The sequence below is a fragment of the Petaurus breviceps genome, unplaced genomic scaffold (assembly GCF_028583685.1).
Source record: "Petaurus breviceps papuanus isolate PSGF00001 unplaced genomic scaffold, PetGlider_PUasm1.0 224, whole genome shotgun sequence".
Lineage (NCBI taxonomy): Eukaryota > Metazoa > Chordata > Mammalia > Diprotodontia > Petauridae > Petaurus > Petaurus breviceps.
Window position 1 is genome coordinate 10,852,826 of NW_027185887.1, and position 16,088 is coordinate 10,868,913.

A 16,088-nucleotide genomic window follows, 5' to 3' on the forward strand; every position below is an offset into this window, starting at 1 on the left:
TTTGGTGTCATGATCTATGTATTTGTCCAAGGTCAAATTCCTTTTTAGCCCACCCTGATAAGAAATAAATCCCACAATTTTAGGAATGAAGGTACAGACATAAACAGACTTGCTGAAGAAACTGACCCTGTCAGTGTGCATTGGTGTGTATTGTATTAAGGTCAGTTATAAACTGTTGCTTTAAACTTAAAAAAAAAGAAAAAAACCTAGTAACATGGTAATCAAAATACTTATGCTATCTTAGGTTGCATTAAGAATCATAGTGTTGGGGTGGCTAGGTGGTGCAGTGAATAGAGCAGCGGCCCTGGCATCAGGAGGACCTGAGTTCAAATCTGGCTTCAGACACTTAACACAAAAACTAGCCTTGTGACCTTGGGCAAGTCACTTAACCCCAACTGCCCTCTCCCCCCCCCCCCAAAAAAAAAAAAGAATCGTAGTGCCAAAATCAGGGAAGGTAAAAATTTCACTGTATTCTGCCTTGGTCTGGAGTGTTATGTTTTCTCTTTGGGCACCATATTTTAGTAAGGACATGGACATCTTGAATATCTAGAAGAGGGAGACCAGAAAGGTAACAGGGATAGAGAAGGTACATATGGAGCACCTGAAGGAACTGGAAACGTTTAACCTGGAGAAGAGAAGACTTAGGGGGGACATGATAGAATCAGTAAGTCTAAGAAGAGTTGTCATGTGGGAGAGATAGGACTTGTTCTAATTGGCCCAGCAGACAGGACTATTAACAAAAAGCGGAAGCAGCAAAGTCTCTGATCTAGGCTTGATATAAGGGAAAACATTCTAAACATTAGAGTTGTTCAACAGGGCAACAGACCAGCTTGGGAGGCATTAGGTCCCTCTTTGCTGGACATCTTCAAGAGAGACTAGGAATGGTACTGGAGAGGGAATTCTTGATCAGGTTGTGCATATTCATCTAGATGCCCTGTGAAATCAGATCTTAACCTTAGATTCTATGATTCCATGATTTTGTGACCACACCAACTTATAAAACCACCTCTTATGTGATTGTTATCTGTATTGGTGAAGAAAGTATTCATATTGATGAAATTACAGAAATTTTGGAAGGAAGTTAGGTACTGACAGCTAGGCACTGTGCTAAGTACATTATAAATATATCATTTAATCCACACATCAACCCTGGGATGTAGGTACTATCATTATCTCTGTTTTATAGTTGAGGAAACTGATGCAGACAGAGGTTAAGTGACTTGCTCAGGGTCACACAACTAGTAAGTATATGAGGCTGGATTTGGACTTAGGTCTTCCAGGATTCTATCCATTATTCCAGACAACTACCAATGTTAAAGTATTTTACTAGTTTTGAGGAAAATCACAGACAAGTTAGAACATACCTATTTTGATCTTGGCTCCTATTTGATTAAGATAGATTCTTTGTTTAGAAAAGCTTTTGCTTTAAAAAAACTTTGGAAAAAAAAATCTAGATATGCTGGATTACATGAGACAGTAGTATCCAGAGTCTACACTGCTTCTCACAATGCCCTGTTTTGTCATAACTGTGCCCCAGAGAAACCAACATTAGAATTATGGAATAACTGGCTTCATAGTCCATGTGCAACATAATAATATAGTGTTATGGTAAAGTCTAACTGGCTTATGTAGAGAATAAAGATATTATTACATGGTGGGGGAAGGCAGGAAGAAAGAAAATTGTTTTATAATACAATTGGCCAGAGAAAACACCAAAGGTGATAAAGAGTGATCTGGACAGAATTAGATGGAATACATCTAGAGTTTAAAATCAGTACATTGTATATTTTTCCTTGCCTTGTCTCCAACAAAATAATAAAAGAGTCCGTTTGTAGGCGGGATCATATTTTTATCACCATGGAATTATAACCTTTGTATGTAGACTAGACCTACCTTAGTTCAAAGTAATAGGAGGAAGCTGTTGATTTTTTAAAACATAACTTCCCCCACTCTCCAAAGTGAAGCAAAAAACAATAGGAAAAAAGAAAACAAAACTTTATATTTAAGAAGTGAAAATTTAACATTTGAAGGTTAATTTTATTGGGTGAATCTGTAAATGAATTTCACTGATGTTGACATTCATTGTGGTTAGTTTTATTTCGGTACCTTCTGGGGACTGAATCAAATGTTTCTATTATAGAAAACTTTCAGAGAAATGAAATATTAAGTATTGTATATTAAGCATAACTATTAAATATGTAAAAGAAGATTTGGGATTGGGTCAAGGATGCCTGGAACTATGATTTTAACAATGTGTGGAAATCTCTAGTAGGAAGACACCTTCCACTAAGGCAGATCAACAAATCCTTTGGAACATCTCTTTTTAGTCATTCACCAGGCCTCTGAGTGACTTGCCCATGGTTGCACAGCTTATGTGTATCAGAGGCAAAACTTGAACCAGGTCTTCTTGACTTCAAGGATGGCACTTTATCCCTATGCCATACTACCTAACATTAAATAGAGTAGACATGGGCACAAATGAATAATATTAATTAAGTTAGTGAAAAAGAAATAATAATTCATAATGGATTTCAATCTACATCACTTATTGAAAATCTCAAGTCAGCTGAGTTGAAGAATATTTGTTGAGCACCTATGATATGGAAGGGACTGTTCTGGCCATACCATCAAAGTGTTTTAATACACAAGAATCAATTCATGGCATCAGAAATTGAAGAACTATTTCAAGAACCTTTAGTTTCTTGAGGTCTTGGGTTGAAAAAAAGATTGATTTTTACCTCATTGCTTTTATTTGATGCTAAAACTTCACAGAGAAAGAAATCTTTGATAGCAGAGTTGGCCACACAGTGAACAACCAATAAATATTTTCAGACTGAATCACCTGTATCTGAATTGTTACAAACTTTGATTTGATGAAGCTCAAATGAAGTTCATAGGATCATTGATTTGGAGTTGAAAGGCACTTTGGGAGTTATCTAGTCCAACCCCCTCTTTTTACAGATGACAAGACTGAGGTCCAGAGAGGGGAAGGAAATTGCTCAGGTTCACGCAGGCATTAGGTGGCAGAGCTGGGACTCAAACTCAGGTTCCATGACTACAAGTTCACCCTTCTTGCCATTGCTCCATATTGGTTCCCTGAGTTTGACTATGTCGTCTTGCTAATAATATTGACTTTACAATGAGGTAAAAGAATAAATATGGATCCTTTAAAAGAATTCTCTTCCAAAATGAGGTTACCTTATGTGTCCTTCACATTCTAATCCACATATCAAAATTCTCTCAGTCTTTTGTCTCTGCTACTTATGGCAGAAGGAAGAAATTGAAACTGGGGTGATCTGTGTTAGTAGTATTGGGATAAGGGCTAGCTTACATTATCCATGAACCTATAAACCAGGTTGACACATGCATCCCAAGATAGATGATTTCTAAGAGTGGCATCTTCTTCCTGAAAACCTTTCTTATTATTCGATTCATCTTATGTTTAGATATGAATGCTTTTTTCCTGTAAAATGGAGAAAAATCTGTTTTTACAATGCCTATTCTCTGTAATAATGTATAGAAAGGAATGTTCTATTTCTTATGATGGATATTTCTGTTTTCATCCTTTGTTCTTTTCTTCCTGAGTCTAGCTATCCTACTCTGAAGAAGCTTGCTGAACGAAGACCAAATATTCCTATTTATGTTGGAAACACAGAAAGGCCTGTGTTTTGGAATTTAAAGCAGAGTGGTGTACCATTGACAAACATTCATGTGGTGCCATTTGGAACTTGGCAGAAGGTCAGACATTTGAGTCTTTTATGAACCTCTGAGTAATGCTGTTCAAAGGGGTTTCCATGAGGCAGTGCTGGTTTTTAGAATAAACTGAATTAAGAAGAGAATTACAAATCTTCACCTGCTTCATGTTGTGTAGAAACAGCCTTAAATTGAGTTTTGTTGTTGGGCGGGACCATATTAAATTAAGCATTATGAAAGATGAGTTTCCTTTTTCCAAAATTTGGACAATGGAAATTTATTCAAATTTTAAGGGACTTATTGATTCATCTTTCCCTCAATTGCCAGTCCCTCGGATTATGTCTCCTCCCTTTCACTCTTAATCTTTGTGACATTCCTTTTGTTTGCAGTTATTTTTTTTCTAAAGTGTAAGTTTATTTATTCCTGAACCACTCATTATATGGCTTTTGTCCAGAAAAGTTTACAAAAATTTCTCTCTTAAATAGAATTAATCATAATCATCCTATTTAGTGGAATTTTCTGTTATCTTCCTTAATATCTCTGTAGCATTGCATATAACACATTGACTCCTGGTTCTTTAATCACTCAATTAACAAACATTTATTAAGTCCTTACTAAATGGAAGGTACTATGTTAAACCCTGGATATATAAAGAAAAGGCAATTTTAGTGGTTGTCATCAAGGAGTTTATACTCTAAAAAGGATACAATCTATTTAAATCAAAACATATAAGAAATTGATGGAAGGTGACCTTAGAGGGATGGCATCTGTAACTGGGGAGGTAAGGAATTAGGTAGAGACCAAGAAAGAAGATGGTACTTTGGTTGAGTCTTAAAGGAAATTGGAGAGTCTAAGAGTTGGAGGTTGGTAGGAATAGCATTCTAGGCACTGGGAACAGTCAGTGCAAAGGCACAGAGATGAAGTGTCATGTTCAAGGAAAAGTAAAGTGGTATGTCTAGATTATAGAAAGGGAAAGTAATAACACTGGGAAGGTAAGAAGGGCCCAGTTCATGAAGAATTTTCAGTACCAAAGAGTGGACTTTATATTTGATTCAGGAGTTAATAGGGAGCCACTGCAATTTAGTATGAGGGGGCAGAATAAGAGTTAATGATGACATTGTCACACCTACATGTAAGGAAAATCAATTTGGTAGTTGAGTGGAGAATGGACTGGAATAGGGTGATGCCTGAGGCAGGGAGACCAAAATAAAAGGTTGTTGGAATAGTCCAGGTGAAAAATGATGATAGCCCGAACTAGAATTATGGCTGTGTTAGTTCAGAGGAAAGGATGTATATGAGATGTTATAGAGAAAGAAGTCATAAAATTTTGGCAACTGATTGGATAGGTAAGGATAAGCAAGAGAAAGAAGTTGAGAATAATACTTAAATTTTTAATCTGGATTACTGGAAGGATGTTAGTACCCAAACAATAATAATTGTTTGAAGGGATCTGTTCTGGATATGTTGAGTTTGTGATGCCTACAGGCTATCCAGGGTCCAAAAGGCAGTTGGCAATGTGGGACTGACAGTTAAGAGAGTTTATAGATGTGCATAAAATCTGAGAACAATTTTCATAGAGATAATAATTGAACCCAGTATAGCTGATGACTTTACCAAATGAGAAAATAAAGGAATAAGAGAAAGGAGAGCCTTGAGGACAAAGACTTAAGGAACACTGACACTTAGTAGGTGTAAGATAAAGATCCAGCAAAAAAGACTAGGAAGTAGTGGTCCGATAGAAAGAGAACAAAGGAAGAGCAATGCAATAAAAATCTAGAGAGGGGAGATTATACACATGGAAGTAGATGTCAGCAGTGTCAAAGGCTGTGAAGTCAACAAGAATGAGGATCAAAAGAGGTTGTTAGGGAGCAGCTAGGTGGGGCAGTGAATAGAGCACTGGCCCTGGAGTCAGGAGGACCTGAGTTCAAATATGATGTCTGACGCTTAACACTTACTAGCTGTGTAACCTTGGACAAGTCATTTAACTGCAATTGCCCTGCCTTCCCCCCTCCAAAAAAAAAAAAGAGGTCATTAGATTTGGAAATTAAGAGATCATTGGGAACTTCAGAGAGCAGTTTCAGTCGAATGATAATATTGGAAACCAGACCACACATTGTTTAGAAGAGAGTGAAAGAAAAGGGAGGTACTGATTTCAGATAGCTTTTTCAAATTTATTTGAGGTCAGAAGTTATATTAGATGATTGCTGGCTGGTATAGTAGGATCTAGCAATTTTTTTAAAGGAAGAGTCAATATGAACGTATTTGTAGGGAGAAGAGAAATTGCAAGTAGATAGAGCTGAAAAATTGTGAGAAGTGAAAATAATGGTGGAGGCAACCTGCTGGAGAGAGGATGAGGGATGATAGAATTGTAGAAATTGTGTGAACCAAACTGAGTCCTTGTAAAAAAAACTTGTAAAATAACTTGCAAAAGTAACTCCATTTTGAGACCTAAGTTTCATTTTCCTGTAAATTCTATCTGCTTGGTAATCATGGGAACTGAGTGACATCCAATTTTACATTCAGAAAAGTCCACACTGGCTCCCTCTCCCCTCTCAACTCTGGACACTAACTCATCTCCCTCCCAATTTGGAAAACCCCTAATTTTTCCTCTAATTAGAAATCAGATGATCTAATCTTGTATTCTGGTTTATATTCTGTTAATTGTCTTCTTTTAATGCAATAAAAATCTCTCTTCCCATGTTTTCAGGGTCCATTGCCAAATTAAGAAGGCCTACTCCTCATTTGTCATATGATTGGCATGCACTGATAAAAAAAAATCAACATTTGCAGAAGCTTGAACGTTTGTTTCCTTAGTTATTTCAGATTTCACCCATCATAGGGGATGGTATCAAGGACACATGTAGAGAGACTGGCCTTGGCAAGCAGAGAACCTCACTTCCTCCACATTAGATAATGGAATGAAGGAGGAAATAATGGAGATATGAGGTGAGGAGGAGGAGGAGAAAAGAGCAAACTTGATGAATTTTTAGAAGTATGAGATAAAATTCTTGGTAGAGAGGGTAGGAAGAAGGGTATAGTGGGAGCTTTAAGGAAAGAGAAAAGCTTTCGAGAAACCGATGTGATCAATGAGAACAGAAATAAATTAGGGAGGAGGAGTAGAATTGCTTTACTATTATGAGGGCCTGGTTGAAATTAGCTAGTGTAAAATTTTAGTGGATTTAGTTAGCATGGTTTCATGATTTCTTCCTGGAAAATTGATTGAAAACTAGGAAAATGGTGTTTGAGGAAACATCAACAAGTGTGTTGAAGCCTGCTGAAGTGAAGGAATGATCTGAGATAGAAAGACTGAGCAAGGACTGAACTCAGTGAAGAAAGAATGGGAATACCCTGAAGGCAAGTAGACAATAGTTAACAGAATCTAGGTTAGGTGGTAGATTTGGATTGAGTGACCCTTAATGGAGATGTTAATGAGTGATAGCAGTAGAAGGAAAATCTGGAAGTGTCATTGGGAAGCAAAGAGTATTTCAACTCCCTCATCAGAACCAATGAGTTCAAGGGAACAAGCAAAAGTACAGCTAGTATCAAAAGGGTGGTTTGGAATGCAAATTGGAATTTCACAAGGGAGACAGTATATAGGAGGAGTGGGGAGAGGCTTAAGATGAATGTAACGGAACAAGCTTTCCAGAAGGGATGGCGGATGGAGGAGTCATACCTGGAGGAATTGAAGCACAGGGTTGATGAAGATGGGAATGAGGAAGCAATTAATTGAGGTTGGTAAATTGTTCTTTTGCAAATGGCTGTTCTATATTACATGGATAGGAAGAATAGGAAAAGATAAGAATATATTAACCACTGGAAAATGAATCTAGATAGAGTAATAGCAAAGTCTGATGATGAAGGCTGGGGATTATAAGGTTCACAGACAAGCTGTGTCAGCACAGCTCAACACACTGTGTTGTTGTGAATTGGAGAAAGCCTGTCAGGGTTGGGACCCTAGCCCTCTTGCACTCTTGGGCCAGTTTGGATACCTAGGGAAGAGACAGGAGGTAATTAATCCTTTAGGGGCATACCAGACTCAACTTTGCCAGCCAGAAGGGCCTGCTTGCTGTTTTACTCTTGAGCTTGCTCAAAAGCCTAGCTAGGAGCCAGGAAGGATTAACTTTTATAATTTTTCCTTCCTTGATTTTCATGGCACTGATTGATTCTCCTCCAACTTATTTAACCACTTCTTTTCTCTTTCCCCAAGTGTAGATGTTCTCTAAGACTTTATCTTCAGTCCTTTTCTCTCCTTTCTCTCCCTTGTTGACTTCATCTACTATCAAGGCGTTAACCACCTGTATGTTGGTAACTTCCAAATTTAGATGTCTAACCCCTCTCCCAGAGTTCTAGTCATAAGATCATAAATTTAGAACTTGAAAGGACCTTCCTTAGAAGCCAAGTGGTACAACTGCTTCATTTTATCTTTAGAAAAACAGGCTCAGAGAGATTAAGTGATAACTTGCCCAAAGTCACATATGTAGTAAGTGGCAGAGATGGGATTTGAACAGAGGTTTTCTAACTCCAAATATAGCATTCTTTTCCCTGCCCCACTCTTCTTTCCTTGTCTTGCATTCCTTCATTGCCTTCTGGCCATCTCCCCTTGAGTTTCCTGTCAATGCTTCAAGTTTAACATGGTCAAAACTGAACCCATTTTCTCCCCTAAGCCTGCTTCTTTTCCTATTCTCTCTTCCTATTAATAGCACCACCAATTCTTGTAGTCACTTATCCTCAAACCTTAGTGTCATCTTTGATTCTTCTTTTTTCCACATTCAATAAGCACCCAAGTCCTAGAGATCCTCCTCCAGAATGTTTCTTGACTCTATCACCTCCTTCCCATCTTCTACTTCTGCCTTAATTTAGGTCCTCAAAATCTCTCTTCTGGATTATTATCATTGCCTTCTGGCGAACTTTTTGATTTCCACTGTCTTTCAACTCCAATTCATCCTCTGTAGCATTGCCAGAGTAACCCTCTTATATGTAGCTCTGATCACATTATATCCCTTCTCAGAAATCTCCAGCAGCTCCCCATTGCCTATAGCCCCATATTCTTTAGTCCATCATTTGAAAAGTTACCCAACTATAATCCAGTCTATCTTATCTTCCCTTAGTTCACTGCTGTCCTTCAGATACCTTTGTGTAGGCCATTCCTTCTACTGGGATTGCTTTCTTACCCTATCTTTCCCTGCTGAAATTTTACTCAGGTACCTCTTCCACCTTCATGCAACCTCCCCGGATGCCTAGGGCTGATGTACTCTCTCTTTCTCTCTCCTGGATTTCCGTAGTGTTTCTGTTAGTTACACTCTTATAATACTCAACTATGTATTTTATTTTAGTACATTTTATCCTCCTACCAGGCTGAAAGATCCTCAAAGGCAAGGACTTTCATTTTTTTTTAATCCTCTCAAGTTACCTGACAGATAGTGGTAGGTATCTGATAAACATCTGTTGAATAAATGTTGAAAAACCAAGTTGACAATTACAGATACTGTTGTTATTGTTTGATTCCAGGTAGATCAGAATCTTCGATTCATGATCTTGATGGATGGTGTTCACCCTGAAATGGATACTTGCATCATTGTGGAGTATAAGGGTATGGTATTCTTAAATGCTCTTCAAAAATGAAATGTATTGTCTATAGAAAGTATCACAGGAACTCATATAGATTTTAATCAAATGCAATCTTCCTCTGTTCTTTATTTTCTTCATTTTTATAGGGCATAATACATTGCAACCGTCTTCATTTTTTCCCTATATATGTATACAGTGGTGTACATTGCAATCTTAGCTCAAAGACTGCTTTGATATAGTAGGCAGATATTCTGTGGAATAAAAATTCTGATAATTGTATTTACTCAACTGCCTAGGGTGTTAACTGTGCCTAGCTCTTTTATGTTTCATATCAGACTTTGACATTTTGCTTTATATACTAAAATCAGTGGCCAGCCCTTTTGTTTGACACATTAAGTTTAATTCTATCTTTTCATCTTTTTGAAAGGAATGAAAAAAGGTATCATAGTATCATTCATATTTAACTAATGCTTTAAAGTTTGCAGAGTACTTTACTTATAACAACCACATGAAGTACGTACTGTAAATATTATCCCCATTTTACAGATGTGGAAACTGAGACAGAAAGGTAGAATGAGTTTTTATTTTTTGCTTTTTGGAGGGCAATTGGAGTTAAGTGACTTGCCCAAGGTCACACGGCTAGTAAATGTTAAGTGTCTGAGGCTGGATTTGAACTCAGGTCCTCTTGACTCCAGGGCTGGTACTCTATTCACTGCGCCACCTAGCCACCCCAAGAATGATTTTTCTAAATTATACACATGGTAATGTGAATTCAGATGTGAGTAAGTTCAAATCCTCATCCAGGATTTGAAAATAGGCCTGTCCTGACTTCAAGTCAGGGACTTTCCATATGGTCTTTTACTATTATTATTATTATTATTGTTATATAATTTTAAAATTCCTATACAAATATTTATCAAGTGCCTTTTTCTGTGCATAGCTCTGTGCTAGGTGTTAGAGAAACAAAGACTATATGGTCCCTGCCCTCAAGGAATTTATAATCTATTAGAGAGCTAGAAAAAATAAGAACTTAATGACGTAGAGATGAAGAGGACAGAGAAGATGGTTTGTGCAAATGCATGGAGGCAGAAAAGGACAAAAGGCAACCACGGAGCTAGTAATAGCTCAGCTTCACTGGAGCACAGACTATATGAAAGGGATTAGGAAATAAAGCTGGAATGGTAAGTAGAGGTCATAAATGTCAAGTAAGGACATGACATAATGAAAAGAACCCCGGAGAAGTCAGAAGATCTGACTTCAAAGTCCAGCTTTGCTACTTATCACCTATATGACCTTAGACAAGTCACTTACTTCTCTAGGCCTTAGTTTCCTTATGGAGCTCTTACTCACTCCCAAAGAAGGGGCTAGACTAGGTGATCCCCTCCTGTAGGTGTGCTGCAAAAATGAATTTATACTTCATTTCAGAGGCACAGTGAGCCCCTGAAAGCCTAAAACAATGCGGAAATTATTTAGTGGTACTCTTCATTTACCATCTTGATGGAGCCACTGATTCCACTAGCCAGCGGGAGACATAATTTTTTTTTTTTTTGCTGACAATAAGACATATGGAACCTTCACTAAGTGTTAAAAACAGTTTATGATACTGACAGTAACAATCATTTAAAATTTGACAGTCCCACATTAAAAGCCAACATTAAAAAATGTAAGCCTTCTTTCTGCTGGTTCTTTAACTGGCAGTTTTCCCCTTTTAGAAGTTGGTGGTCCTTTGGAGGCTTATGGTTGCCCACTTGGTTCAGTTTTCTCATCTTTATCACTATAAAATGAGAGACTGTTGGAAAAGAACCATTGTGGTATAAATTTCCAAAGAAGTTTCATCTTGGGTAGAACTGGGTCTTTGGCCTGCTTTGGCCCTTGTAACAGGTCTGTGTTTGAGCTGCCTGTGGCCCATTCTGATTAAAATTCAATTTTGTCTGGACAGGTATCCTCATGTTTTTGGAGGGCTTCACAATGAGACCATGACGAGCATTATATTTGCAGCTAGCCATTTCTTTTGCCTTTTTGGGTGTTTTTTTTTTTTTTTTGCATTGTTCCAGGTGGTATTGCATTCAACTTTGTGATACAAAATGGCTCGGGTCATAAGGGCACTGTTACTTTGCCATCTGGATCCATGATACCTAATTCTTGAAGTAGTCTTCCTTGACTGTCAAGAATTCAAGGGCAAGGGTCACTCAGCGATTAAAAATCCTTCTTGAACAAAAGAGACTGATCTCATCACTGATGTCCACTCCCTGGGAGACATAATTTCAGTTGTTTCCCCCACCCCCAGTCGTGGCAATTCCCTAGAATTACACCATTTGGAGATAGCATTAGCATGCCTAGACCTTAGGAGGGTGCCCAGCACATAGTTCTTAATAAATACCTTTTCTCTAATTCATTTAGGGCAGTCTTAAAGATAGACTGTTAGATTTGTGTTTTCATTCACTTATTTCTTTTGTCCCTGCAATTGGTTTTGCTTATACTAGCTTGATCTGGCCTATTCCCATAGTGTCTCTCTGCTCCTGCCCCTTCCCTTTTCATTTGAGAACAGTACAGAGTTGAATTGATAAACACAGCCAAAGGATGATGAAGGAAAAAAAAGTGGGATGAGCAGGTGAAAGGACCAGGAAAGTAAGGAGGGATGAAGTGAGTGGAGGCTGCAGAGGTGATGAAGGAGAGGACGATACACTCAGAAAGAGAAGTGAACAGGAGGTTTGGGGCACATGAAAGAATTGCATGTTTCCAGGTAATAGAAATAGAATGCTTGTAGGTGATAATGAGAACAAAAGCAGGACTAGCTTTTGGCTGGATTGAGGTGAAGGTGCAAGTGGTGGGAGTTCAAAAAATTGATGAGCTGGGAAGCTGAGGTATTTGAGGGAACATCAATATTGAGGTGCCTAAACTTAAGGATGGCTAGGAAGACTAAGATTCAAGTTTTAAACCCCTTGAGAAATGAAAGAAAATGATCTGGGGGCTGAGAAGTAACAGCTGCCAGGATCACAATACAAAAATTCCTCAGCCTGGCCTTTTAGGTTATCTGCAATCTGGCTCCAATGTACCTTTCCATTCTTAATTCATATTACCGTGATTCAAAAACTGTGTCTTCCAGCTCAGTTGAATTACTAGTTGTTCCACCTCTCCTTTCCATGCATTTGCACAAACTGTACCCCTTATATGAATGAAAAGTACTCCCTTCTTATCTCTGCTGCTCAGAATCCTGATTCTTTTTTCAGACTTAGTTCATCTGCCATCAGATCCAAGAAACCCTCCTTGATACCCACAGTTGTTAGTGCTCTCTCTCTTCTCAGATGACTTTGGATGTTATAGCCCCCGAATCAGAACGAAAGCTCTTAGAGGGGAGGGACCAGTATTTTTGCCTTTGTACTTCTTCCTCCTCCCCCAACCTAGCATAATGCGTTGCACAAGTAGACCTCTGATAAATGTTTGTTGAATTGACTAAAATTACATTAAGTATTCAACCATGAGAATCTTGCCCCTTCTGTTTTTGCCTAGGTCATAAAATCCTCAATACAGTGGACTGTACCCGACCAAATGGGGGGAGGCTTCCTGAGAAAGTTGATCTGATGATGAGTGATTTTGCTGGAGGAGCATCTGGCTTTCCAATGACATTCAGTGGTGGAAAATTTACTGGTAACTTGAATTTTTAAAAAGTAGATACCTATACTCTCAAAAGGAACCTTTTGAGAGTAAATGTATATGGGATAGGAAAGGTCCAAACTAGATGAGTCAACTTCAAATTAAGGCTGTTCATGCACTGATGACATCCTGTTCCTTAGTGAAATGTGACCTCTCATTTCTACAGGACCACAGATCTAGAGCTGGAACACACATCTAGAACCTTAGGGACCATCTAGTCTAACCTCTTTATTGTACATATGAATAAATTGACACCCCCCCCCAAGAGGTTAAGGGTCATACAGGTAGTAAGTGCCAGAGTCAGCCTTTGAACTGAGGTCATCTGACTCCAGTGCTCTTTCCATGGTACCACTGTATGGTAAGATAAAGAGAAATACAACATCACTTGGCAGCTGGTTTTAGGGAACACACTTTTGTCATTTTCCCACCCCTAATCCCCCAAAAGATAGCTATAGTTCAAAAGGAGAAGCACAAACCTTCCAACTCAAGTTGTTTTAGAATTCTCCTTGTTCCTTCCTCAGATGTTCCCTCCATAACCTAAAAGAAATATGTAAGGTAAGTTACCAAAGTAAGATCTCCAAAGCTCATAATTGGAAAGCATGGAACTCTTCCTCTCCTATACCAAAATACACATGAACCTACTAATCTCTACCTAGAGATGTTCCAGCTGTGAGTGGCTTGGCTCTGTTTTCTATGGCTGAGAAGTCAAAGCAAAAAGTACTCAGACTTTTTCCCTTAGATTCTATTCCTTTGTTTCATTAAGTCATTCTTCCATCCATTAATACCTACTGCACACATCAATGGCAGTGGGGGGTACAGTATGTATGTATGTATGTATCTATCTATCTATCCATCGAGAATTTTCTACTTTAGTTATGAAATCAGAATGCATGAGTTATAGTGTTCATTGGAATTAAGCATGCCATGCAGAAGTCTGGGACAGGACTCAAACAGTGAAAATCAAAGAGTCTGTGTAGTACTTTGCCATCTAAAAATTGATTTCAATTCAATTAGACATTTATTTGTTTATTAATCATCCACTATAAGTCATTTGGGAGGCACTATGACATAGTTGATAGGGAGCTGAGTTTTTCTCTAGGAAGATCCACAATAAAGGTGTGCCTCTAATACCTACTGTATTTCACTGCATAATCATTGTACTTGTTGGGCTTTTTTTTTCAGTCTAAAAGTTGGTTTATACCCTTCATTCTGTAATTGCTGAATGGTATATTTCTGTTCTTCATGCCTCTTAAAAGGTAGACAGAGCAGCATTGTATTCACGGTGGCATATGGATAAGCATTTATCTCTCATACATTGAGAGCCTAGAGTTTAGAATTCTCAGCACTGGGGGCAGCTAGGTGATGCAGTGAATAGAGCACTGGCCTGGGAGTCAGGAGGACCTGAGTTCAAATATGGCCTCAGACACTTAACACACACACCCACCAAAAAAAAAACTAGCTGTGTGACCTTAGGCAAGTCACTTAACCCCAACTGCCCTACCTTTCCCCCTCCAAACAGCAAATAAAAAAAGAAAAAAAAAGGAATTCTCAGCATATGCCATAGCCTATGTGTAAACAAACCAGTTAAAGACCACTTGTGCTGTTTCTAGCTGGCTGGAAATATTAAAGGCCCTTCCTTCAAACTGATATGCACATGAGTAATTGAGAGTTGGGGCCTTATACCACATGAAAGTCATCAAAATCTTCAAAAAAGACGGGAATTTCAAATGCACTAGATGGATCTGAAGATGGTGCATTGCAGCAGAGAGAGGAAGTAAACACATCTAATGTGAGTAGTGCTGAGGGATCCACGTCAGAAAATGAAACCAATGATAGTCACATAATCTTCAGTCACAGAATCTTCAATTTTCTAAGTCTGTACTTTGCAACACTGTAGTAAATTTTCTCAAGTGTAATATTTCAACTATACTGCACAAATCAATAATAACTAACATGTTAATTTTATTTTTCAGACTGGAAAAATGTTCACTAAGCCGTGACAAAGTAATGATGTGTGTTGATTTATACTATTCAATTTTAATGTATATTCATGAGTATTCTGTGCATTCTAATATTGCACCAAAGAGAGTTTAATAATAAATGATTTTTAAGTAATACCAGCACAATTTTTAAAAAGCTTCACATAATCTTTGCACCCTACTTTTTTGCAAAAAAAATTGATATGAAATCTGCAGATTGTATGGTGAAATACAGTATTGAGTTAATCCTCTAAGAATATAAATTGCTGGCAGAGTAGGTACCAGTCTTCATTAGTAGAGGGAGTTTCTTCATAATTGGCTCCATGTACCAATTAAATCACATTTCTCCTCCAAAATTAAAAATGAAAAAGGAAGCTGGTCAGTATGGCATAGAAGGATGGTAGGGGACACATTGTTTGTCTTCAATGGCTTACAGTCTAGTGGGGCAGGAGAGAAGAGGAAGAAAGAATAGAGAAAAGAGAATTTGGAGCTAGTTATTTTATGGGAAATGAAACACAGAGATCCAAACAACATGACTTGAGACAGTGTGATATGGTGGAAAGGGACCTGAATTTGGATCTGAGTACCTGGATTCCAAACCTAGGTCTAACTGATACTTACTACTGTTGACCTAGAGCAAGTCATTTCCCATCTGTAGGTATGTTTCTTCATCTATGAAATGAAGGAGTTAATTATATGGTCTCTAAATTTCCTCTCAGCTCTAAACCATTATTCTAGAATTATATGATTCAAAGGTCCTTTCCATCTCTGAAGTTGTATAAAACAGAGCAGATATAAATGATTTGAGGGTAGAGAGAGAGAGATCATTTATCCCTGGTGGCAGGGTGTAGTGCAAAATTTCAAGGATTCTTTGTTAATCATTATTCAATGGATGATGGCGGTCTTGCTTCTTATTTCACTTCTGCCATTTATCTCTTTTTACCTTCTGAATGATTTAAAGCTATGATCAGCTATTAGAATTATGATTTTTACAGTATGGAAAAGAATTATCAAAACTCTTGTCATTTCAGAGCAGTGGAAGGCCCAGTTCATTAAAACAGAAAGGAAGAAACTCCTGAACTATAAGGCACAACTGGTGAAGGACCTACAACCCAGAATTTATTGTCCTTTTGCTGGATATTTTGTGGAGTCCCACCCATCAGACAAGTATGGCTCAGCATTATATTCAATGTC

General features: G+C 38.0%; 1 protein-coding gene across 1 annotated transcript in view; it reads left to right on the forward strand.

Annotated features, from left to right (window-relative positions):
* Nucleotides 1–16,088, forward strand: part of LOC138166542 (cytidine monophosphate-N-acetylneuraminic acid hydroxylase) — a 95,529-nt gene that overhangs the window by 46,604 nt on the left and 32,837 nt on the right. Inside the window, exons 7-10 of the mRNA XM_069095038.1 lie at nucleotides 3,591–3,738; nucleotides 9,202–9,283; nucleotides 12,772–12,909; nucleotides 15,926–16,061. Coding sequence (XP_068951139.1) covers nucleotides 3,591–3,738; nucleotides 9,202–9,283; nucleotides 12,772–12,909; nucleotides 15,926–16,061 — 504 coding nt within the window. The remainder of the gene's footprint in view (nucleotides 1–3,590; nucleotides 3,739–9,201; nucleotides 9,284–12,771; nucleotides 12,910–15,925; nucleotides 16,062–16,088) is intronic.